Source organism: Panulirus ornatus, chromosome 15 (assembly GCF_036320965.1).
Source record: "Panulirus ornatus isolate Po-2019 chromosome 15, ASM3632096v1, whole genome shotgun sequence".
Lineage (NCBI taxonomy): Eukaryota > Metazoa > Arthropoda > Malacostraca > Decapoda > Palinuridae > Panulirus > Panulirus ornatus.
Window position 1 is genome coordinate 23,785,983 of NC_092238.1, and position 26,800 is coordinate 23,812,782.

Genomic DNA, 26,800 nt, shown 5'->3' on the forward strand with positions numbered 1-26,800 from the left:
CACGCAAATATACATACCTACACAGCTTTCCATGGTTTACCCCAGACGCTTCACACGCCTTGCTTCAATCCACTGACAGCACGTCAACCCCTGTATACCACATGACTCCAATTCACTCTATTTCTTGCCCTCCTTTCACCCTCCTGCATGTTCAGGCCCCGATCACACAAAATCTTTTTCACTCCATCTTTCCACCTCCAATTTGGTCTCCCTCTTCTCCTCGTTCCCTCCACCTCCGACACATATATCCTCTTGGTTAATCTCTCCTCACTCATTCTCTCCATGTGCCCAAACCATTTCAAAACACCCTCTTCTGCTCTCTCAACCACGCTCTTTTTATTTCCACACATCTCTCTTACCCTTACGTTACTTACTCGATCAAACCACCTCACACCACACATTGTCCTCAAACATCTCATTTCCAGCACATCCATCCTCCTGCGCACATCTCTATCCATAGCCCACGCCTCGCAACCATACAACATTGTTGGAACCACTATTCCCTCAAACATACCCATTTTTGCTTTCCGAGATAATGATCTCGACTTCCACACATTTTTCAAGGCTCCCAAAATTTTCGCCCCCTCCCCCACCCTATGATCCACTTCCGCTTCCATGGTTCCATCCGCTGACAGATCCACTCCCAGATATCTAAAACACTTCACTTCCTCCAGTTTTTCTCCATTCAAACTCACCTCCCAATTGACTTGACCCTCACCCCTACTGTACCTAATAACCTTGCTCTTATTCACATTTACTCTCAACTTTCTTCTTCCACACACTTTACCAAACTCAGTCACCAGCTTCTGCAGTTTCTCACATGAATCAGCCACCAGCGCTGTATCATCAGCGAACAACAACTGACTCACTTCCCAAGCTCTCTCATCCCCAACAGACTTCATACTTGCCCCTCTTTCCAGGACTCTTGCATTTACCTCCCTTACAACCCCATCCATAAACAAATTAAACAACCATGGAGACATCACACACCCCTGCCGCAAACCTACATTCACTGAGAACCAATCACTTTCCTCTCTTCCTACACGTACACATGCCTTACATCCTCGATAAAAACTTTTCACTGCTTCTAACAACTTGCCTCCCACACCATATATTCTTAATACCTTCCACAGAGCATCCCTATCAACTCTATCATATGCCTTCTCCAGATCCATAAATGCTACATACAAATCCATTTGCTTTTCTAAGTATTTCTCACATACATTCTTCAAAGCAAACACCTGATCCACACATCCTCTACCACTTCTGAAACCGCCCTGCTCTTCCCCAATCTGATGCTCTGTACATGCCTTCACCCTCTCAATCAATACCCTCCCATATAATTTACCAGGAATACTCAACAAACTTATACCTCTGTAATTTGAGCACTCACTCTTATCCCCTTTGCCTTTGTACAATGGCACTATGCACGCATTCCGCCAATCCTCAGGCACCTCACCATGAGTCATACATACATTAAATAACCTTACCAACCAGTCAACAATACAGTCACCCCCTTTTTTAATAAATTCCACTGCAATACCATCCAAACCTGCTGCCTTGCCGGCTTTCATCTTCCGCAAAGCTTTTACTACCTCTTCTCTGTTTACCAAATCATTTTCCCTAACCCTCTCACTTTGCACACCACCTCGACCAAAACACCCTATATCTGCCACTCTGTCATCAGACACATTCAACAAACCTTCAAAATACTCATTCCACCTCCTTCTCACATCACCGCTACTTGTTATCACCTCCCCATTTACGCCCTTCACTGAAGTTCCCATTTGCTCCCTTGTCTTACGCACCCTATTTACCTCCTTCCAGAACATCTTTTTATTCTCCCTAAAATTTACTGATAGTCTCTCACCCCAACTCTCATTTGCCCTTTTTTTCACCTCTTGCACCTTTCTCTTGACCTCCTGTCTCTTTCTTTTATACTTCTCCCACTCAATTGCATTTTTTCCCTGCAAAAATCGTCCAAATGCCTCTCTCTTCTCTTTCACTAATACTCTTACTTCTTCATCCCACCACTCACTACCCTTTCTAAACAGCCCACCTCCCACTCTTCTCATGCCACAAGCATCTTTTGCGCAATCCATCACTGATTCCCTAAATACATCCCATTCCTCCCCCACTCCCCTTACTTCCATTGTTCTCACCTTTTTCCATTCTGTACACAGTCTCTCCTGGTACTTCCCCACACAGGTCTCCTTCCCAAGCTCACTTACTCTCACCACCTTCTTCACCCCAACATTCTCTCCTCTTTTCTGAAAACCCATACTAATCTTCACCTTAGCCTCCACAAGATAATGATCAGACATCCCTCCAGTTGCACCTCTCAGCACATTAACATCCAAAAGTCTCTCTTTCGCACGCCTGTCAATTAACACGTAATCCAATAACGCTCTCTGGCCATCTCTCCTACTTACATAAGTATACTTATGTATATCTCGCTTTTTAAACCAGGTATTCCCAATCATCAGTCCTTTTTCAGCACATAAATCTACAAGCTCTTCACCATTTCCATTTACAACACTGAACACCCCATGCATACCAATTATTCCCTCAACTGCCACATTACTCACCTTTGCATTCAAATCACCCATCACTATAACCCGGTCTCGTGCATCAAAACCGCTAACACACTCATTTAGCTGCTCCCAAAACACTTGCCTCTCATGATCTTTCTTCTCATGCCCAGGTGCATATGCACCAATAATCACCCACCTCTCTCCATCAACTTTCAATTTTACCCATATTAATCGAGAATTTACTTTCTTACATTCTATCACATACTCCCACAACTCCTGTTTCAGGAGTATTGCTACTCCTTCCCTTGCTCTTGTCCTCTCACTAACCCCTGACTTCACTCCCCAGACATTTCCAAACCACTCTTCCCCTTTACCCTTGAGCTTCGTTTCACTCAGAGCCAAAACATCCAGGTCCCTTTCCTCAAACATACTACCTATCTCTCCTTTTTTCACATCTTGGTTACATCCACACACATTTAGGCACCCCACTCTGAGCCTTCGAGGAGGATGATCACTCCCCGCGTGACTCCTTCTTCTGTTTCCCATTTTAGAAAGTTAATACAAGGAGGGGAGGATTTCCGGCCCCCCGCTCCCGTCCCCTCTATATGTATATGTTCATGTATGAGTATCTATGTATATATATGTGTGTGTATGATTGGATGGGCCATTCTTCGTCTATTTCCTGACACTACCTCATTGACGAGGGAAACCGATTAAGTATAATAATAAATGAATAGATATTACTAATACCATTATTATTACTTTTATGTATTTTTTTTTTGTAACTGTTCTATCAGTTGTTCACCTCCTCTTGCAGTTTTGTGATTATCTGATCATGTAATCAGTCTTGTTGTGAGTATATTTGTGCAGCAACTGTATATCTACCAATTGGTCCTTATTATCTTCAGATATCAAACTGAGTGCCATGTTTGATCAGCACCCTTTAAATGACAATATGTATGAGCAAATGCATTATGTCTCTCTTTACTGTTGCCCACCATCTGATTCAGTTTGGAAAGAGATAACCACCTCAAGCATCTTCCCTATGCATTTGATAAACTTATATTCACTTCATGCTTGACAGATGCATTTTCGCTACATATCTAACTTCATCCTCAACAAATGCAAGGTCAACGCTCTTGATACCAAGTGTAAAGTCAAAGGTCATCTTCACTACATCCTCAACACCACCAGCCTTGAATTTGACCCACACAGGCCAGGTTATTCACAACTTCATTATGCTGTAGATGCCAAAAGTTAGGTCAGACGTCTTTGATTTACAGGTCAGGCAAAATACTTCATTCATTACAACGTTGACACCATTGGTCTTTTACCTAACCCTTGCATATCAGTTTTAAGGGCAACTTTACTGAATGTACCCTTGATACCAATGATCCTTGACCTGACACATGTGTCTGGTCGGAGGCCATCTAAACTACACCTTATGTTTGCCACACTGTTAATACTACTGCTTTTTGACCTGTTACAAAGGAATTAGGTTTTTGGCCAATTTCATCACATCATAAGCTTTACAGTGAACTCATAGATAAAGGGCAGTGCAGGTTTTTATCTGATAAAAGCACACAAACACAACTAATACCTCAATTAAATGACATACAGGAAACTAATGAGAGGGAAAAGAATGGATACTTCCTAGATTTTGCAAAAGCATTTGACAAAATAGATTATGGAGTATTGTACTAAAGAAAATAAAAAAAGATTTAAGTGCAAAATAGAATTGATCGAGGACTTTCTACTCAACACAAATTTGAAGGTAGTGGTCTTCATTCTTTTTTATACTAAATATTGGCCAATGTTGGTCGATGAACCCCTTAACTCTTGACTTACAGCTATGGTGTGGTATGAAATGACTCTTACCTTATGCTTCAAAAAATACAATTCTTTTTTTCCTATATCATATGTTATTGATAAGAATGCTCCAAAATGTAATACACTTTCCTCAGGATTATGGTATGCCGGGTGTTCAGCCAGGGCCTGTTCCCCTCAGGGGAAGGTCTTATCTGGTAGCATGGATGCTTTTTATTTATCAAAGTACAGTACATGATGATTATGAATATTTTATGGATGTGATTTCTTTCTACATAAGCAAGTTACACATTTTATGTTCTTTTCATGTATGATTTTATTCTTCCCATTTGTATCATTTAACTTATTTAACATTTTGATATATGTGTATTTTTTATATGTATTACATATTATTTATGTATTTATATTTTGTTTACACAAAATGTTAATTTTTTTTTTTCACACTTCGCCATTTCCCGCGTTAGCGAGGTAGCATTAAGAACAGAGGCCTGGGCCTTTGTGGGAATATCCTCACCTGGCCCCCTTCTCTGTTCCCTCTTTTGAAAAAAAAAAAAAAGAAAAAAAAGAGGGGGGATTTCCAAAACCCCCCCCCCCCGCTCCCTTCCCTTTTAGTCACCTTCTGTGACACGCAGGGAATATGTGAGAAGTATTCCTTCTCCCCTATCCCCAGGGATAAAATGTTAATTACGTGAATGAATAAAAAAGTTAACCTTATTCTCATCAAATCTGACACTTGTCAGGAAGAAGTGTAAGTGGGTACTTATCATGATACACTTAGTTTTCATTCCAAGATGATTTTTCCAGGAAAAGGAATTGGCCTGAATATATCTGCCCAACCAGCAGGCCATATGATTGGAGGAGCTATATGGAGGATTCTCAAAGATGGGGAAGGGGTAAGTTTTCATAATGAAAAGATTGAAGTTTCATTGCAGATTTTTTTTTTTCTTTTAAGTACAGTGGCTAGGGAAATGTTTGCAATTATTGTAGGTACTGTACTTAAGGGAGTGCTTATCCATGCTATCTCTTGATCTGTCTTCCCAAGTCATGTGGTCTGATATTCAGCCTCTGTCTCAGTGCATTTTAGGTTTCACAGAAAAAGAACTTTTCACTTCTTTCAAATTTCTTTTGAAGTAAAAATCAGGGTACTAACCTGTCACTCATTATGCTAATCATTTAAAGCTGATAAAAGTTGTGGAATTTTCATTTAATTTGCTGTCGTTCCACTCTGTAATTGTGTTTATTTCTTACAAGTGGAATGTTTTGGGAAAGCTTGCAAAGCTTGCTTTGTGGATTGTTTACTAAAAGATGATTAGAGAAAACAAGAGTTTTTGTCTGTGGAGTTTCAAAAGAACTTTTTGGAATTCATTGAATTTGTACTTGAGACTTAATTGGTTAATCAGACATGCTAGCTGCTAGTTCCAATCATTGCTCATGCACCCCTTTTTGTTTACTGCTCCCCAGCATCCCCATTTGCTGCTCCCCCATCACTCCCACTTATTTCTCTCCTCTCTCCTATTCACTGCTCCCCACTATTCCAAGTCACTGCTCCCCTTTCTTCACTCTTCACCAATGCTCCCCTTACAGTTAGTGGCATATCTAGGGTATGGCAGGTAGGGCAGGTGCCCTGGATGCCACTTGAAGGGGGCGCTACTCCACAGGTTTGTTTTTTGACATATGCTACCCGATCGACATTTTTAACGGATTGGTTTTGTGAGATAAAAAAGAAACTCGCCTACTTTACAACTATGGTAATATTTTGCATTACCACTTCTACATTACAATTTTGAGCCAATAAGTCTTTAACTTTGTCTTTAAGAGCTTACATAGATTTAAGTTTGGCCTAACTCCTCAACAGTTTATAATTACACTGTATATATTTATATATACATCCAGTGTATGTACATTTTTAATCAAGCCAGGGATGCAATTTGAGTGCTTGCCATAGGCACTATTTCCCCTAGTTGCGCCCCTGAATAGTTAGGGGTATTTTTCAGCTCAAAATATTTTTTGTTTCAAAACTGAACGATAAGATATTCAAACACTGCTATACTTGAAATAATCATGGAAAATATATCAATGCTCTCATTTACTGATTTATATTTTTTATTATTATTATTATACTTTGTTACTGTCTCCTGCATAAGCGAGGTAGTGCAAGGAAACAGACGAAAGAATGGCCGAACCCACCCACATAGGCATGTATATACATACATGTCCACAGACGCACATATACATACCTATACATTTCAGTGTATACATATATATCATACACAGATATACATATATACACATGTACATAATTCATACTTGCTGCCTTTATTCATTCCCGTCGCCACCCCACCACACATGAAATGACAACCCATTGCCCCCGCATGCGTGTGAGGTAGCACTAGGAAAAGACAACAAAGGCCACATTCGTTCACAGTCAGTCTCCATATGATGCAATGGAGCAGAAATATTTTAAAATTGACTTCATTTCACAGCTTGATTAAGTCTCATTAAGAGGACTAAATGTTGATTTAACACCATATTTGTATTCAGCATGAAAAATAACTCTTATAATGAGTTTTTAAAGGAAACCTTTTTTCTGAGAAAAATACCAAAAATTATAGGTAATAGTTTAGGGTATTTTTTAGCCCCAAAACTTTTTGTTTCAAGATTGAAAGATGAAATATTCAAACATTTCTACACTGGAAATAATCATGGAAAATATATCATAATGCTCTTTGTCACTGATACATACACAGCAAATACGATGCAAAGGAACAGAAATATTTTAAGATTAACTTCATTTAACAGTAAAACTGAGTGTCATTAAGAGGACTAAAAGTTATTTTATCACCAGATTTGTTTTCAGCATGAAAAATACTTATAATGAGTTTATAAAGGAAATCTTTTTTAGATAAATACCAAAAATTGAAGGTATTTTTTGGCACCAAAAGCTTTTTGTTTCAAAATTGAAAGATAAGATATTCAGACACTTCTATACTTAAAATAATCATGAAAAATATACCATAATGCTATCAGTTACCGATACATACTCTGTGAATACGATGCAAAGTAGCAGAAATATTTTAAAATTGACTTCATTTAAGAGTTTAATTGAGTGTCAATAAGAGGACTAAACATTATTTTAACACCATATTTGTATTCAGAATGAAAAATACTTCTTGAAGTGAGTTTTTAAAGGAAATTCATTTTTCAGAGAAAAATACCGAAAATTTTAGGTAATGTAATGGTTCAGGGTATTTTTTAGCTCCAAAAACTTTTTGTTTCAAAATTGATAGATAAGATATTCAAACACTTCTATACTTGAAATTTCTTTTTTTTCTTTCACACTATTCGCCATTTCCCGCATTAGCGAGGTAGCATTAAGAACAGAGGACTGAACCTTTGAGGGAATATCCTCACCTGGCCCCCTTCTCTGTTCCTTCTTTTGGAAATGAAAAAAAAAAAGGAAGAGAGGGAAGGATTTCCAGCCCCCCGCTCCCTTCCCTTTTAGTCGCCTTCTACAACACGCAGGGAATACGTGGGAAGTATTCTTTCTCCCCTATCATGTACTTGAAATAATCATGGAAAATGTATCATAATGCTCTCAGTTACTGATACATACCCAGTAAATATGATACAAAGGAGCAGAACATATTGTAAAATTGACTTCATTTAACAGCTTAAATTAATGTAAAGAAGATGACTTAACGATACTTTAACACCAGATTTCTTTTTAGCATGAAAAATACTTCTTATGATTTGTATTCAGCATGAAAAATACTTTTTATAATGAGTTTTTTAAGGAAATCAATTTTTCTAATAAAAATGCCAAGAATTGAAGATAATACTTCAGGGTATTTTTGGCTCCAAAAACTTTTTGTTTCAAAATTGGAAGATAAAATATTGAAACACTACTTGAAATAATCGTGGAAAATAAATGGTAATGCTATCAGTTACCAATACATACCCAGTAAATACGATGCAAAGGATCAGAAAATATTGGGATATTGACCAGCGTGAAAAATAATTCTTATAATGAGTTGTCTGTTGTGGATGAGAGAGCTTGGGAAGTGAGTCAGTTGTTGTTCGCTGATGATACAGCGCTGGTGGCTGATTCATGTGAGAAACTGCAGAAGCTGGTGACTGAGTTTGGTAAAGTGTGTGAAAGAAGAAAGTTAAGAGTAAATGTGAATAAGAGCAAGGTTATTAGGTACAGTAGGGTTGAGGGTCAAGTCAATTGGGAGGTAAGTTTGAATGGAGAAAAACTGGAGGAAGTAAAGTGTTTTAGATATCTGGGAGTGGATCTGGCAGTGGATGGAACCATGGAAGCGGAAGTGAATCATAAGGTGGGGGAGGGGGCAAAAATCCTGGGAGCCTTGAAGAATGTGTGGAAGTTGAGAACATTATTTCGGAAAGCAAAAATGGGTATGTTTGAAGGAATAGTGGTTCCAACAATGTTGTATGGTTGCGAGGCGTGGGCTATGGATAGAGTTGTGCGCAGGAGGGTGAATGTGCTGGAAATGAGATGTTTGAGGACAATGTGTGGTGTGAGGTGGTTTGATCGAGTAAGTAATGTAAGGGTAAGAGAGATGTGTGGAAATAAAAAGAGTGTGGTTGAGAGAGCAGAAGAGGGTGTTTTGAAATGGTCTGGGCACATGGAGAGAATGAGTGAGGAAAGATTGACCAAGAGGATATATGTGTCGGAGGTGGAGGGAACGAGGAGAAGTGGGAGACCAAATTGGAGGTGGAAAGATGGAGTGAAAAAGATTTTGAGTGATCGGGGCCTGAACATGCAAGAGGGTGAAAGGCGGGCAAGGAATAGAGTGAATTGGATCGATGTGATATACCAGAGTTGACGTGCTGTCAGTGGATTGAAGCAGGGCATGTGAAGCGTCTGGGGTAAACCATGGAAAGCTGTGTGGGGCCTGGATGTGGAAGGGGAGCTGTGGTTTCGGGCATTATTGTATGACAGCTGGAGACTGAGTGTGAACGAATGAGGCCTTTGTTGTCTTTTCCTAGCGCTACCCCGCACACATGAGGGGGGAGGGGGATGGTATTCCATGTGTGGCGAGGTGGCGATGGTAATGAATAAAGGCAGACTGTGTGAATTGTGTGCATGGGTATATATGTATGTGTCTGTTTGTGTATATATATGTGTACATTGAGATGTATAGGTATGTATATTTGCGTGTGTGGACGTGTGTGTATATACATGTGTATGGGGTGGGTTGGGCCATTTCCTTCGTCTGTTTCCTTGTGCTACCTCGCAAACGCGGGAGACAGCGACAAAACAAAATAAATGAATAAATAAATAGATAATAAGTTTTTAAAGGAAATCTATGTTTGAGAAAAATGCCAAAATTGAAGGGTATTTTTTTGTCTCAGAAACTTTTTGTTTCAAAATTGAAAGAAACAATATTCAAACACTTCTGTACTTGAAATGATCATGGAAAATGTATCATGATGCTCTCAGTTAATGATACATGCTTAGTAAATACGATGCAGAAGAGCAGAAAATATTTTGAACTTGACTTCATTAAACAGCTTAATTGAATGTCAAAAAGATGATAAAACAATATTTTAACACCAGATTTGTGTTCGGCATCTATTTTTTTGAGAAAAAATGCTAAAAATTGAAGGTAATAATAGTTCAGCGCATTTTTTCGCTACAAAAACTTTTTGTTTCAAAATTGAAATATGCAATATTCAAACACTTCTATACTTGAAGTAATCATGGAAAATACATCATAATGTGCTTAGTCACCAACACATAACCAGTAAATATGATGCAAAGGAGCAGAAGATATTTTGAAATTGATTTCATTTAACAGCTTAATTGAATGTCATAAAGATGGATAAATGATATTTTAACACCAGATTTGTATTCAGCATGCAGAATACTTTGTATAATGAGTTTTTAAAGGAAATCTGTTTTGCTGAGAAAAATGCTAAAAATTGAAGTAGAGATTTTTTGGCTCAAAAACTTTTTCTTCCAAAATTGAAAGATGAAATATTGAAAACTTATATACTTGAAATAATCATAGAAACTGTATCATAATGCTCTCAGTTACCGTTATATACCCAGTAAATATGATGCAAAGGAGCAGAATATATTTTGAAATTGACTTTAAATAACTCAATGAATGTCATAGAGATGACAAAACGATATTTTGATACCAGATTTGTATTCAGCTTGAAAAATACTTCTTATAACGAGTTTTTAAAGGAAATCTATTTTTCTGAGAAAAATGCCAAAAATTAAAGGTAATAGTTCAGGGTATTTTTTAGCTCGAAAAACTTTTTGTTTCAAAATTGAATGATAAAATATTGAAACACTTCCATACTTGAAATAATCATGGAAAATATATCAATGCTCTCAATTACTTATAGATACCTAGTAAATATGATGCAAAGGAGCAGAAAATATTTATAAATTGACTTCGTTTAACAGCTTAGTTGAATGTCATAAAGATGACAAAACGATATTTTGACACCAGATTTGTGTTCAGCATAAAAAATACTTCTTATAATGAGTTTTCAAAGGAAATCTATTTTTCTGAGAAAAATGGTAAAAATTGAATGTAATAGCTCAGGGTATTTTTTTTGGCTTAAAAATCTTTTTGCTTCATAATTAAAAGATAGAATATTCAAACACTTCTGTACTTGAAATAATCATGGAAAATATATCATAATGCTCTCAGTTACCGATACATGCCCAGTAAATACGATGCAAAGAAGCAGAAAATATTTTGAAATTGATTTGGTTTAACAGCTTAATTGAATGTCAGAAAGATGACTAAACGATATTTTAACACCAGATTTGTATGCAGCATGAAAAATGCTTCTTATAATGAGCTTTTAAATTAAATCTATTTTTCTGAGAGAGATGCTAAAAATTGAAGGTAATAGTACAGGGTATTTTTGGTTCCAAAAACCTTTTGTTTCAAAATTGAAAGATGGAATATTCTAACACTTCTATACTTGAAATAATCATGGAAAATATATCATAATGTTCTCAGTTACCGATACATACCCAGTAAAAATGATGCAAAAAGAGCGGAAAATATTTTGAAATGGACTTCATTAAACAGCTTAATTGAATGTCGTAAAGACTACAAAATGTTATTTTAACACCAGATGTGTATTCAGCGTTAAAAATACTTCTTATATTGAGTTTTTAAAGGAAATCTATTTTTCTGAGAAAAAAGGTTAAATTTGAAGGTAATAGTTGAGTGTATTTTTTGGCCTAAAAATTTTTGTTTCAAAATTGAAAGATAGAATATTGAAACACTTCTATACTTGAAATAATCGTGGAAAATATATCAGATCCTCTCAGCTACTGATACATACCTGGTAAATACGATTGGAAAGAGCAGAAATTATTTTGAATTTGCCTTCATTATACAGCTTAATTGAATGTCATAAAGATTACCAAATAGTATTTTAACACTAGAATTGTTTTCAGCATTAAGAATACTCCTTATGAGTTTTTAAGGAAATCTATTTTTCTGAGGAAAATACCAAAAATTGAAAAAGTTCAGGGTATTTTTTAGCTCCAAAAATTTTATGTTTCAAATTTGAAAGATAAGATATTCAAAGACTTCTCTACTTGAAATAATCATGAAAATATATCACAATGTTCTTAAGTCACCAACTCATACTCAGTAAATATGATGCAAAGTAGAAGATATTTTGAAATTGACTTTATTTAACAGCTTCATTGAATGTCCTAAAGACGGATGAACGATATTTTTAACACCAGATTTGTATTCAGTATGAAAAATACTTCTTATAATGAGTTTTCAAAGGAAATCTATTTTTCTAAGAAAAATGCTAAAAATTGAAGATCATATAGTTAAGGGTATATTTTGGTTCAAAAAACTTTTTGTTTCAAAATTGAAAGATGGAATATTCTAGTACTTCTATATTGAAATAATCATGGAAAATATATCATAATGCTCTCAGTTACCGATACATGCCCAGTAAATACGATGCAAAGAAGCAGAAAATATTTTGAAATTGATTTGGTTTAACAGCTTAATTGAATGTCAGAAAGATGACTAAACGATATTTTAACACCAGATTTGTATGCAGTATGAAAAATGCTTCTTATAATGAGCTTTTAAATTAAATCTATTTTTCTGAGAGAGATGCTAAAAATTGAAGGTAATAGTACAGGGTATTTTTGGTTCCAAAAACCTTTTGTTTCAAAATTGAAAGATGGAATATTCTAACACTTCTATACTTGAAATAATCATGGAAAATATATCATAATGTTCTCAGTTACCGATACATACCCAGTAAATATGATGCAAAAAGAGCGGAAAACATTTTGAAATGGACTTCATTAAACAGCTTAATTGAATGTCGTAAAAACTACAAAACATTATTTTAACACCAGATGTGTATTCAGCATTAAAAATACTTCTTATAATGAGTTTTTAAAGGAAATCTATTTTTCTGAGAAAAATGCTAAAAATTGAAGGTAATAGTTCAGGGTATTTTTTAGCTCGAAAAACTTTTTGCTTCAAAATTGAAAGATAGAATATTGAAACACTTCTATACTTAAAATAATCATGGAAAATATATCATAATCCTCTCAGCTACTGATACATACCCGGTAAATACGATTGGAAAGAGCAGAAATTATTTTGAAATTGCCTTCATTATACAGCTTCATTGAATGTCATAAAGATTACCAAATAGTATTTTAACACTAGAATTGTTTTCAGCATTAAGAATACTCCTTATAATGAGTTTTTATGGAAATTATTTTTCTGAGAAAAACACCAAAAATTGAAAAAGTTCAGGGTATTTTTTAGCTCCAAAAATTTTTTGTTTCAAATTTGAAAGATGAAATATTCAAAGACTTTTCTACTTGAAATAATCATGAAAAATATATCACAATGTTCTTAAGTCACCAACTCATACTCGGAAAATATGGTGCAAAATAGAAGATATTTTGAAATTGACTTTATTTAACTGCTTAATTAAATGTCCTAAAGACGGATGAACGATATTTTTAACACCAGATTTGTATTCAGTCTGAAAACTACTTCTTATAATGAGTTTTCAAAGGAAATCTATTTTTCTAAGAAAAATGCTAAAAATTGAAGGTCATAAAAGTTCAGGGTATATTTTGGTTTAAAAAACGTTTTGTTTCAAAATTGAAAGATGGAATATTCTAGTACTTCTATATTGAAATAATCATGGAAAATATATCATAATGTTCTCAGTTACCGATACATAGCCAGTAAATATGATGCAAAAAGAGCAGAAAATATTTTGAAATAGACTTCATTAAACAGCTTAATTGAATGTTGTAAAGAGTACAAAACGTTATTTTAACACCAGAGGTGTATTCAGCATTAAAAGTACTTCTTATATTGAGTTTTTAAAGGAAATCTATTTTTCTGAGAAAAATGCCAAAAATTGAAGGTAATAGTTCAGGGTATTTTTTAGCTCGAAAAACTTTTTGTTTCAAAATTGAATGATAAGATATTGAAACACTTCCATACTTGAAATAATCATGGAAAATATATCATAATGTTCTCAGTTACTGATACATACCCAGTAAATATGATGCAAAAAGATCAGAAAATGTTTTGAAATGGACTTCATTAAACATCTTGATTGAATGTCATAAAGACTACAAAATGATATTTTAACTGCAGATGTGTATTCAGCATTAAGAATACTTCTTATATTGAGTTTTTGAAGGAAATCTATTTTTCTGAGAAAAATGCCAAAAATTGAAGGTAATAGTTCAGGGTATTTTTTAGCTCGAAAAACTTTTTGTTTCAAAATTGAATGATAAGATATTGAAACACTTCCATACTTGAAATAATCATGGAAAATATATCATAATGCTCTCAATTACTTATAGATAGCTAGGAAATATGATGCAAAGGAGCAGAAAATATTTATAAATTGACTTCATTTAACAGCTTAGTTGAATGTCATAAAGATGACAGAACGATATTTTGACACCAGATTTATGTTCAGCATAAAAAATACTTCTTATAATGAGTTTTCAAAGTAAATCTGTTTTTCTGAGAAAAATGGTAAAAATTGAATGTAATAGCTCAGGGTATTTTTTTGGCTTAAAAATCTTTTTGCATCATAATTAAAAGATAGAGTATTCAAACACTTCTGTACTTGAAATAATCATGGAAAATATATCATAATGCTCTCAGTTACCGATACATGCCCAGTAAATACGATGCAAAGAAGCAGAAAATGTTTTGAAATTGATTTCGTTTAACAGCTTAATTGAATGTCAGAAAGATGACTAAACGATATTTTAACACCAGATTTGTATGCAGCATGAAAAATGCTTCTTATAATGAGCTTTTAAATTAAATCTATTTTTCTGAGAGAGATGCTAAAAATTGAAGGTAATAGTACAGGGTATTTTTGGTTCAAAAAACCCTTTGTTTGAAAATTGAAAGATGGAATATTCTAACACTTCTATACTTGAAATAATCATGGAAAATATATCATAATGTTCTCAGTTACCGATACATACCCAGTAAATATGATGTAAAACGAGCGGAAAACATTTTGAAATGGACTTCATTAAACAGCTTAATTGAATGTCGTAAAGACTACAAAACGTTATTTTAACACCAGATGTGTATTCAGCATTAAAAGTACTTCTTATATTGAGTTTTTAAAGGAAATCTATTTTTCTGAGAAAAATGCCAAAAATTGAAGGTAATAGTTCAGGGTATTTTTTAGCTCGAAAAACTTTTTGTTTCAAAATTGAATGATAAGATATTGAAACACTTCCATACTTGAAATAATCATGGAAAATATATCATAATGCTCTCAATTACTTTTAGATACCTAGTAAATATGATGCAAAGGAGCAGAAAATATTTATAAATTGACTTCGTTTAACAGCTTAGTTGAATGTCATAAAGATGACAAAATGATATTTTGACACCAGATTTGTGTTCAGCATAAAAAATACTTCTTATTTTGAGTTTTCAAAGGAAATCTATTTTTCTGAGAAAAATGGTAAAAATTGAATGTAATAGCTCAGGGTATTTTTTTGGCTTAAAAATCTTTTTGCTTCATAATTAAAAGATAGAATATTCAAACACTTCTGTACTTGAAATAATCATGGAAAATATATCATAATGCTCTCAGTTACCGATACATGCCCAGTAAATACGATGCAAAGAAGCAGAAAATATTTTGAAATTGATTTCGTTTAACAGCTTAATTGAATGTCAGAAAGATGACTAAACGATATTTTAACACCAGATTTGTATGCAGCATGAAAAATGCTTCTTATAATGAGCTTTTAAATTAAATCTATTTTTCTGAGAGAGATGCTAAAAATTGAAGGTAATAGTACAGGGTATTTTTGGTTCCAAAATCCTTTTGTTTCAAAATTGAAAGATGGAATATTCTAACACTTCTATACTTGAAATAATCATGGAAAATATATCATAATGTTCTCAGTTACCGATACATACCCAGTAAATATAATGCAAAAAGAGCAGAAAACATTTTGAAATGGACTTCATTAAACAGCTTAATTGAATGTCGTAAAGACTACAAAACGTTATTTTAACACCAGATGTGTATTCAGCATTAAAAATACTTCTTATATTGAGTTTTTAAAGGAAATCTTTTTCTGAGAAAAATTTTTTAGCTCGAAAAACTTTTTGTTTCAAAATTGAAAGATAGAATACTGAAACACTTCTATACTTGAAATAATCATGGAAAATATATCATAATCCTCTCAGCTACTGATACATACCCGGTAAATACGATTGGAAAGAGCAGAAATTATTTTGAAATTGCCTTCATTTTACAGCTTAATTGAACGTCATAAAGATTACCAAATAGTATTTTAACACTAGAATTGTTTTCAGCATTAAGAATGCTCCTTATAATGAGTTTTTAAGGAAATCTATTTTTCTGAGAAAAACACCAAAAATTGAAAAAGTTCAGGGTATTTTTTAGCTCCAAAGATTTTTTGTTTCAAATTTGAAAGATAAAATATTCAAAGACTTCTCTACTTGAAATAATCATGAAAAATATATCACAATGTTCTTAAGTCACCAACTCATACTCGGAAAATATGATGCAAAGTAGAAGATATTTTGAAATTGACTTTATTTAACAGCTTAATTGAATGTCCTAAAGACAGATGAACGATATTTTTAACACCAGATTTGTATTCAGTCTGAAAAATACTTCTTATAATGAGTTTTCAAAGGAAATCTATTTTTCTAAGAAAACTGCTAAAATCTGAAGGTCATAAAAGTTCAGGGTATATTTTGGTTCAAAAAACGTTTTGTTTCAAAATTGAAAGATGGAATATTCTTGTACTTCTATATTGAAATATTCATGGAAAATATATCATAATGTTCTCAGTTACCGATACATACCCAGTAAATATGATGCAAAAAGAGCAGAAAATATTTTGAAATGGACTTCATTAAACAGCTCAATTGAATGTCGTAAAGAGTACAAAACGTTATTTGAACACCAGATGTGTATTCAGCATTAAAAGTACTTCTTATATTGAGTTTTTAAAGGAAATCTATTTTTCTGAGAAAAATGCCAAAAATTGAAGGTAATTATTCAGGGTATTTTTTAGCTCGAAAAACTTTTTGTTTCAAAATTGAATGATAAGATATTGAAACACTTCCATACTTGAAATAATCATGGAAAATATATCATAATGCTCTCAATTACTTATAGATACCTAGTGAATATGATGCAAAGGAGCAGAAAATATTTATAAATTGACTTCATTTAACAGCTTAGTTGAATGTCATAAAGATGACAAAACGATATTTTGACACCAGATTTATGTTCAGCATAAAAAATACTTCTTATAATGAGTTTTCAAAGGAAATCTATTTTTCTGAGAAAAATGGTAAAAATTGAATGTAATAGCTCAGGGTATTTTTTTGGCTTAAAAATCTTTTTGCTTCATAATTAAAAGATAGAATATTCAAACACTTCTGTACTTGAAATAATCATGGAAAATATATCATAATGCTCTCAGTTACCGATACATGCCCAGTAAATACGATGCAAAGAAGCAGAAAATATTTTGAAATTGATTTGGTTTAACAGCTTAATTGAATGTCAGAAAGATGACTAAACGATATTTTAACACCAGATTTGTATGCAGCATGAAAAATGCTTCTTATAATGAGCTTTTAAATTAAATCTATTTTTCTGAGGGAGATGCTAAAAATTGAAGGTAATAGTACAGGGTATTTTTGGTTGAAAAAACCTTTTGTTTCAAAATTGAAAGATGGAATATTCTAACACTTCTATACTTGAAATGATCATGGAAAATATATCATAATGTCCTCAGTTACCGATACATACCCAGTAAATATGATGCAAAAAGAGTGGAAAATATTTTGAAATGGACTTCATTAAACAGCGTAATTGAATGTCGTAAAGACTACAAAATGTTATTTTAACACCAGATGTGTATTCAGCGTTAAATATACTTCTTATATTGAGTTTTTAAAGGAAATCTATTTTTCTGAGAAAAATGCTAAATATTGAAGGTAATAGTTCAGTGTATTTTTGGGCTTAAAAAACTTTTTGTTTCAAAATTGAAAGATAGAATATTGAAACACTTCTATACTTGAAGTAATCATGGAAAATATATCATAATCCTCTCAGCTACTGATACATACCCGGTAAATACGATTGGAAAGATCAGAAATTATTTTGAAATTGCCTTCATTATACAGCTTAATTGAATGTCATAAAGATTACCAAATAGTATTTTAACACTAGAATTGTATTCAGCATTAAGAATACTCCTTATAATGAGTTTTTAAGGAAAATAGTTCGGTGTATTTTTGGCTTAAAAAACTTTTTGTTTCAAAATTGAAAGATAGAATATTGAAACACTTTTATACTTGAAATAATCATGGAAAATATATCATAATCCTATCAGCTACTGATACATACCCGGTAAATACAATTAGAAAGAGCAGAAATTATTTTGAAATTGCCTTCATTATATAGCTTAATTGAATGTCATAAAGATTACCAAATAGTATTTTAACACTAGAATTGTTTTCAGCATTAAGAATACTCCTTATAATGAGTTTTTAAGGAAATCTATTTTTCTAAGAAAAATGCAAAAAATTGAAAAAGTTCAGGGTATTTTTTAGCTCCAAAAATTTTGTTTCAAATTTGAAAGATAAGATATTCAAAGACTTCTCTACTTGAAATAATCATGAAAAATATATCACCAAGCTCTTAAGTCACCAACTCATACTCAGTAAATATGATGCAAAGTAGAAGATATTTTGAAATTGACTTTATTTAACAGCTTAATTGAATGTCCTAAAGACGGATGAACGATATTTTTAACACCAGATTTGTATTCAGTCTGAAAAATACCTCTTATAATGAGATTTCAAAGGAAATCTATTTTCCTAAGAAAAATGGTAAAAATTGAAGGTCATATAGTTCAGGGTATATTTTGGTTCAAAAAGCTTTTTGTTTCAAAATTGAAAGATGGAATATTCCAGTACTTCTGTATTGAAATAATCTTGGAAAATATATCATAATGTTCTCAGTTACCGATACATACCCAGTAAATATGATGCCAAAAGAGCAGAAAATATTTTGAAATGGACTTCATTAAACATCTTAATTGAATGTCATAAGGACTACATAATGATATTTTAACACCAGATGTGAATTCAGCATTAAAAATACTTCTTATATTAAGTTTTTAAAGGAAATCTATTTTTCTGAGGAAAATGCCAAAAATTGAAGGTAATAGTTCAGGGTATTTTTTAGCTCGAAAAAGTTTTTGTTTCAAAATTGAATGATAAGATATTGAAACACTTCCATACTTGAAATAATCATGGAAAATATATCATAATGCTCTCAATTACGTATAGATACCTAGTGAATATGATGCAAAGGAGCAGAAAATATTTATAAATTGACCTCGTGTAACAGCTTAGTTGAATGTCATAAAGATGACAAAACTATATTTTGACACCAGATATGTGTTCAGCATAAAAACTACTTCTTATAATGAGTTTTCAAAGTAAATCTGTTTTTCTGAGAAAAATGCTAAAAATTGAATGTAATAGCTCAGGGTATTTTTTTGGCTTAAAAATCTTTTTGCTTCATGATTAAAAGATAGAATATTCAAACACTTCTGTACTTGAAATAATCATGGAAAATATATCATAATGCTCTCAGTTACCGATACATGCCCAGTAAATACGATGCAAAGAAGCAGAAAATATTTTGAAATTGATTTCGTTTAACAGCTTAATTGAATGTCAGAAAGATGATTAAACGATATTTTAACACCAGATTTGTATGCAGCCTGAAAAATGCTTCTTATAATGAGCTTTTAAATTAAATCTATTTTTCTGAGAGAAATGCTAAAAATTGAAGGTAATAGTACAGGGTATTTTTGGTTCCAAACACCTTTTGTTTGAAAATTGAAAGATGGAATATTCTAACACTTCTATACTTGAAATAATCATGGAAAATATATAATGTTCTCAGTTACCGATACATACCCAGTAAATATAATGCAAAAAGAGCGGAAAACATTTTGAAATGGACTTCATTAAACAGCTTAATTGAATGTCGTAAAGACTACAAAACGTTATTTTAACACCAGATGTGTATTCAGCATTAAAAGGACTTCTTATATTGAGTTTTTAAAGGAAATCTATTTTTCTGAGAAAAATGCCAAAAATTGAAGGTAATAATAGTTCAGGGTATTTTATAGCTCGAAAAACTTTATGTTTCAAAATTGAATGATAAGATATTGGAACACTTCCAAACTTGAAATAATCATGGAAAATATATCATAATGCTCTCAATTACTTATAGATACCTAGTAAATATAATGCATAGGAGCAGAAAATATTTATAAATTGACTTCGTTTAACAGCTTAGGTGAATGTCATAAAGATGACAAAACGATATTTTGACACCAGATTTGTGTTCAGCATAAAAAATACTTCTTATAATGAGTTTTCAAAGGAAATCTATTTTTCTGAGAAAAATGGTAAAAATTGAATGTAATAATTAGCTCAGGGTATTTTTTTGGCTTAAAAATCTTTTTGCTTCATAATTAAAAGATAGAATATTCAAACACTTCTGTACTTGAAATAATCATGGAAAATATATCATAATGCTCTCAGTTACCGATACATGCCCAGTAAATACGATGCAAAGAAGCAGAAAATATTTTGAAATTGATTTCGTTTAACAGCTTAATTGAATGTCAGAAAGATGACTAAACGATATTTTAACACCAGATTTGTATGCAGCATGAAAAATGCTTCTTATAATGAGCTTTTAAATTAAATCTATTTTTCTGAGAGAGATGCTAAAAATTGAAGGTACAGGGTATTTTTGGTTGAAAAAACAGGGTATTTTTGGTTGAAAAAACCTTTTGTTTCAAAATTGAAAGATGGAATATTCTAACACTTCTATACTTGAAATAATCATGGAAAATATATAATGTTCTCAGTTACCGATACATACCCAGTAAATATGATGCAAAAAGAGCGGAAAATATTTTGAAATGGACTTCATTAAACAGCTTAATTGAATGTCGTAAAGACTACAAAATGTTATTTTAACACCAGATGTGTATTCAGCATTAAAAATACTTCTTATATTGAGTTTTTAAAGGAAATCTATTTTTCTAAGAAAAATGCTAAAAATTGTTCAGTGTATTTTTTGGCTTAAAAAACTTTTTGTTTCAAAATTGAAAGATAGAATATTGAAACACTTCTATACTTGAAAGAATCATGGAAAATATATCATAATCCTCTCAGCTACTGATACATACCCAGTAAATACGATTGGAAAGATCAGAAATTATTTTGAAATTGTCTTCATTATACAGCTTAATTGAATGTCATAAAGATTACCAAATAGTATTTTAACACTAGAATTGTTTTCAGCATTAAGAATACTCCTTATAATGAGTTTTTAAGGAAAAGAGTTCAGTGTATTTTTGGCTTAAAAAACTTTTTGTTTCAAAATTGAAAGATAGAATATTGAAACACTTTTATACTTTTAAATAATTATGGAAAATATATCATAATCCTCCCAGCTACTGACACATACCTGGTAAATACGATTGGAAAGAGCAGAAATTATTTTGAAATTGCCTTCATTATACAGCTTAATCGAATGTCATAAAGATTACCAAATAGTATTTTAACACTAGAATTGTTTTCAGCATTAAGAATACTCCTTATAATGAGTTTTTAAGAAATCTATTTTTCTGAGAAAAATGCCAAAAATTGAAAAAGTTCAGGGTATTTTTTAGCTCCAAAAATTTTATGTTTCAAATTTGAAAGATAAGATATTGAAAGACTTCTCTACTTGAAATAATCATGAAAAATATATCACAAAGTTCTTAAGTCACCAACTCATATTCAGTAAATATGATGCAAAGTAGAAGATATTTTGAAATTGACTTTATTTAACAGCTTAATTGAATGTCCTAAAGACAGATGAACGATATTTTTAACACCAGATTTGTATTCAGTCTGAAAAATACTTCTTATAATGAGTTTTCAAAGTGAATCTATTTTTCTAAGAAAAATGCTAAAAATTGAAGGTCATAAAAGTTCAGGGTATATTTTGGTTCAAAAAACTTTTTGTTTCAAAATTGAAAGATGGAATATTCTAGTACTTTTATATTGAAATACTCATGGAAAATATATCATAATGTTCTCAGTTACCGATACATACCCAGTAAATATGATGCCAAAGGAGCAGAAAATATTTTGAAATGGACTTCATTAAACATCGTAATTGAATGTCATAAAGACTACAAAATGATATTTTAACACCAGATGTGAATTCAGCATTAAAAATACTTCTTATATTAAGTTTTTAAAGGAAATCTATTTTTCTGAGAAAAATGCCAAAAATTGAAGGTAATAGTTCAGTGTATTTTTTGGCTTAAAAAACTTTTTGTTTCAAAATTGAAAGATAGACTATTGAAACACTTCCATACTTGAAATAATCATGGAAAATATATCATAATGCTCTCAATTACTTATAGATACCTAGTGAATATGATGAAAAGGAGGAGAAAATATTTATAAATTGACCTCGTTTGACAGCTTAGTTGAATGTCATAAAGATGACAAAACGATATTTTGACACCATATTTGTGTTCAGCATAAAAACTACTTCTTATAATGAGTTTTCAAAGGAAATCTATTATTCTGAGAAAAGTGCTAAAAATTGAATGTAATAGCTTAGGGTATTTTTTTGGCTTAAAAATCTTTTTGCTTCATAATTAAAAGATAGAATATTCAAACACTTCTGTACTTGAAATAATCATGTAAAATATATCATAAATCTCTCAGTTACCGATACATGCCCAGTAAATACGATGCAAAGAAGCAGAAAATATTTTGAAATTGATTTCGTTTAACAGCTTAATTGAATGTTAGAAAGATGATTAAACGATATTTTAACACCAGATTTGTATGCAGCATGAAAAATGCTTATAATGAGCTTTTAAATTAAATCTATTTTTCTGAGAGAGATGCTAAAAATTGAAGGTAATACTACAGGGTATTTTTGGTTCCAAAAACCTTTTGTTTCAAAATTGAAAGATGGAATATTCTAACACTTCTATACTTGAAATAATCATGGAAAATATATCATAATGTTCTCAGTTACCGATACATACCCAGTAAATATGATGCAAAAAGAGCGGAAAACATTTTGAAATGGACTTCATTAAACAGCTTAATTGAATGTCTTAAAGACTACAAAACGTTATTTTAACACCAGATGTGAATTCAGCATTAAAAATACTTCTTATATTAAGTTTTTAAAGGAAATCTATTTTTCTGAGGAAAATGCCAAAAATTGAAGGTAATAGTTCAGGGTATTTTTTAGCTCGAAAAACTTTTTGTTTCAAAATTGAATGATAAGATATTGAAACACTTCCATACTTGAAATAATCATGGAAAATATATCATAATGCTCTCAATTACTTATAGATACCTAGTAAATATGATGCAAAGGAGCAGAAAATAGTTATAAATTGACCTCGTTTGACAGCTTAGTTGAATGTCATAAAGATGACAAAACGATATTTTGACACCAGAATTGTGTTCAGCATAAAAAATACTTCTTATAATGAGTTTTCAAAGGAAATCTATTATTCTGTGAAAAATGCTAAAAATTGAATGTAATAGCTTAGGGTATTTTTTTGGCTTAAAAATATTTTTGCTTCATAATTAAAAGATAGAATATTCAAACACTTCTGTACTTGAAATAATCATGGAAAATATATCATAATGCTCTCAGTTACCGATACATGCCCAGTAAATACGATGCAAAGAAGCAGAAAATATTTTGAAATTGATTTGGTTTAACAGCTTAATTGAATGTCAGAAAGATGACTAAACGATATTTTAACACCAGATTTGTATGCAGCCTGAAAAATGCTTCTTATAATGAGCTTTTAAATTAAATCTATTTTTCTGAGAGAAATGCTAAAAATTGAAGGTAATAGTTCAGGGTATTTTTGGTTCCAAAAACGTTTTGTTTCAAAATTGAAAGATGGAATATTCTAACACTTCTATACTTGAAATAATCATGGAAAATATATCATAATGTTCTCAGTTACCGATACATAACCAGTAAATATGATGCAAAAAGAGCGGAAAACATTTTGAAATGGACTTCATTAAACAGCTTAATTGAATGTCTTAAAGACTACAAAACGTTATTTTAACACCAGATGTGTATTCAGTATTAAAAATACTTCTTATATTGAGTTTTTAAAGGAAATCTATTTTTCTGAGAAAAATGCTAAAAATTGAAGGTAATAGTTCAGTGTATTTTTTGGCTTAAAAAACTTTTAGTTTCAAAATTGAAAGATAGACTATTGAAACACTTCCATACTTGAAATAATCATGGAAAATATATCATAATCCTCTCAGCTACTGATATATACCCGGTAAATACGATTGGAAAGAGCAGAAATTATTTTGAAATTGCCTTCATTTTACAGATTAATTGAATGTCATAAAGATTACCAAATAGTATTTTAACACTAGAATTGTTTTCAGCATTAAGAATACTCGTCATAATGAGATTTTAAGGAAATCTATTTTTCTGAGAAAAATACCAAAAATTGAAAAAGTTCAGGTTATTTTTTAGCTCCAAAAATTTTTTGTTTTAAATTTGAAAGGTAAGATATTCAAAGACTTCTGTACTTGAAATAATCATGAAAAATATATCACAAAGTTCTTAAGTCACCAACTCATACTCAGTAAATATGATGCAAAGTAGAAGATATTTTGAAATTGACTTTATTTAACAGCTTAATTGAATGTCCTAAAGACGGATGAACGATATTTTTAACACCAGATTTGTATTCAGTCTGAAAAATACTTCTTAAAATGATTTTTCAAAGTAAATCTATTTTTCTAAGAAAAAATGCTAAAAATTGAAGGTCATATAAGTTCAGGGTATATTTTGATTCAAAAAACTTTGTTTCAGAATTTAAAGATGGAATATTCTAGTACTTCTATATTGAAATAAACATGGAAAATATATTATAATGTTCTCAGTTACCGATACATACCCAGTAAATATGATGCAAAAAGAGAAAAAAATATTTTGAAATGGACTTCATTAAACAGCTTAATTGAATGTCGTAAAGTCTACAAAACGTTATTTTAACACCAGATGTGTATTCAGCATTAAAAATACTTCTTATATTGAGTTTTTAAAGGAAATCTATTTTTCTGAGAAAAATGCCAAAAATTGAAGGTAATAGTTCAGGTATTTTTTAGCTCGAAAAAACTTTTTGTTTCAAAATTGAATGATAAGATATTGAAACACTTCCATACTTGAAATAATCATGGAAAATATATCATAATGCTCTCAATTACTTATAGATACCTAGTAAATATGATGCAAAGCAGCAGAAAATATTTATAAATTGACTTCGTTTAACAGCTTATTTGAATGTCGTAAAGATGACAAAACGATATTTTGACACCAGATTTGTGTTCAGCATAAAAAATACTTCGTATAATGAGTTTTCAAAGGAAATCTATTTTTCTGAGAAAAGTGCTAAAAATTGAATTTAATAGCTCAGGGTATTTTTTTGGCTTAAAAATCTTTTTGCTTCATATTAAAAAGATAGAATATTCAAACACTTCTGTACTTGAAATAATCATGTAAAATATATCATAAATCTCTCAGTTACCGATACATGCCCAGTAAATACGATGCAAAGAAGCAGAAAATATTTTAGAAACATTTTGAAATGGACTTCATTAAACAGCTTAATTGAATGTCTTAAAGACTACAAAACGTTATTTTAACACCAGATGTGAATTCAGCATTAAAAATACTTCTTATATTAAGTTTTTAAAGGAAATCTATTTTTCTGAGGAAAATGCCAAAAATTGAAGGTAATAGTTCAGGGTATTTTTTAGCTCGAAAAACTTTTTGTTTCAAAATTGAATGATAAGATATTGAAACACTTCCATACTTGAAATAATCATGGAAAATATATCATAATGCTCTCAATTACTTATAGATACCTAGTAAATATGATGCAAAGGAGCAGAAAATAGTTATAAATTGACCTCGTTTGACAGCTTAGTTGAATGTCATAAAGATGACAAAACGATATTTTGACACCAGAATTGTGTTCAGCATAAAAAATACTTCTTATAATGAGTTTTCAAAGGAAATCTATTATTCTGTGAAAAATGCTAAAAATTGAATGTAATAGCTTAGGGTATTTTTTTGGCTTAAAAATATTTTTGCTTCATAATTAAAAGATAGAATATTCAAACACTTCTGTACTTGAAATAATCATGGAAAATATATCATAATGCTCTCAGTTACCGATACATGCCCAGTAAATACGATGCAAAGAAGCAGAAAATATTTTGAAATTGATTTGGTTTAACAGCTTAATTGAATGTCAGAAAGATGACTAAACGATATTTTAACACCAGATTTGTATGCAGCCTGAAAAATGCTTCTTATAATGAGCTTTTAAATTAAATCTATTTTTCTGAGAGAAATGCTAAAAATTGAAGGTAATAGTTCAGGGTATTTTTGGTTCCAAAAACGTTTTGTTTCAAAATTGAAAGATGGAATATTCTAACACTTCTATACTTGAAATAATCATGGAAAATATATCATAATGTTCTCAGTTACCGATACATAACCAGTAAATATGATGCAAAAAGAGCGGAAAACATTTTGAAATGGACTTCATTAAACAGCTTAATTGAATGTCTTAAAGACTACAAAACGTTATTTTAACACCAGATGTGTATTCAGTATTAAAAATACTTCTTATATTGAGTTTTTAAAGGAAATCTATTTTTCTGAGAAAAATGCTAAAAATTGAAGGTAATAGTTCAGTGTATTTTTTGGCTTAAAAA

The 26,800-nt window shown here is 31.5% G+C and overlaps 1 protein-coding gene across 2 annotated transcripts in view; it reads left to right on the forward strand.

Moving 5' to 3' along the window:
- Positions 1-26,800, forward strand: part of Cpsf100 (cleavage and polyadenylation specificity factor subunit 2) — a 166,940-nt gene that overhangs the window by 6,188 nt on the left and 133,952 nt on the right. For both annotated transcript variants that reach the window (XM_071670573.1, XM_071670574.1), the window contains exon 3: positions 5,166-5,254. In XM_071670573.1, the coding sequence (XP_071526674.1) occupies positions 5,166-5,254 (89 nt within the window). The remainder of the gene's footprint in view (positions 1-5,165; positions 5,255-26,800) is intronic.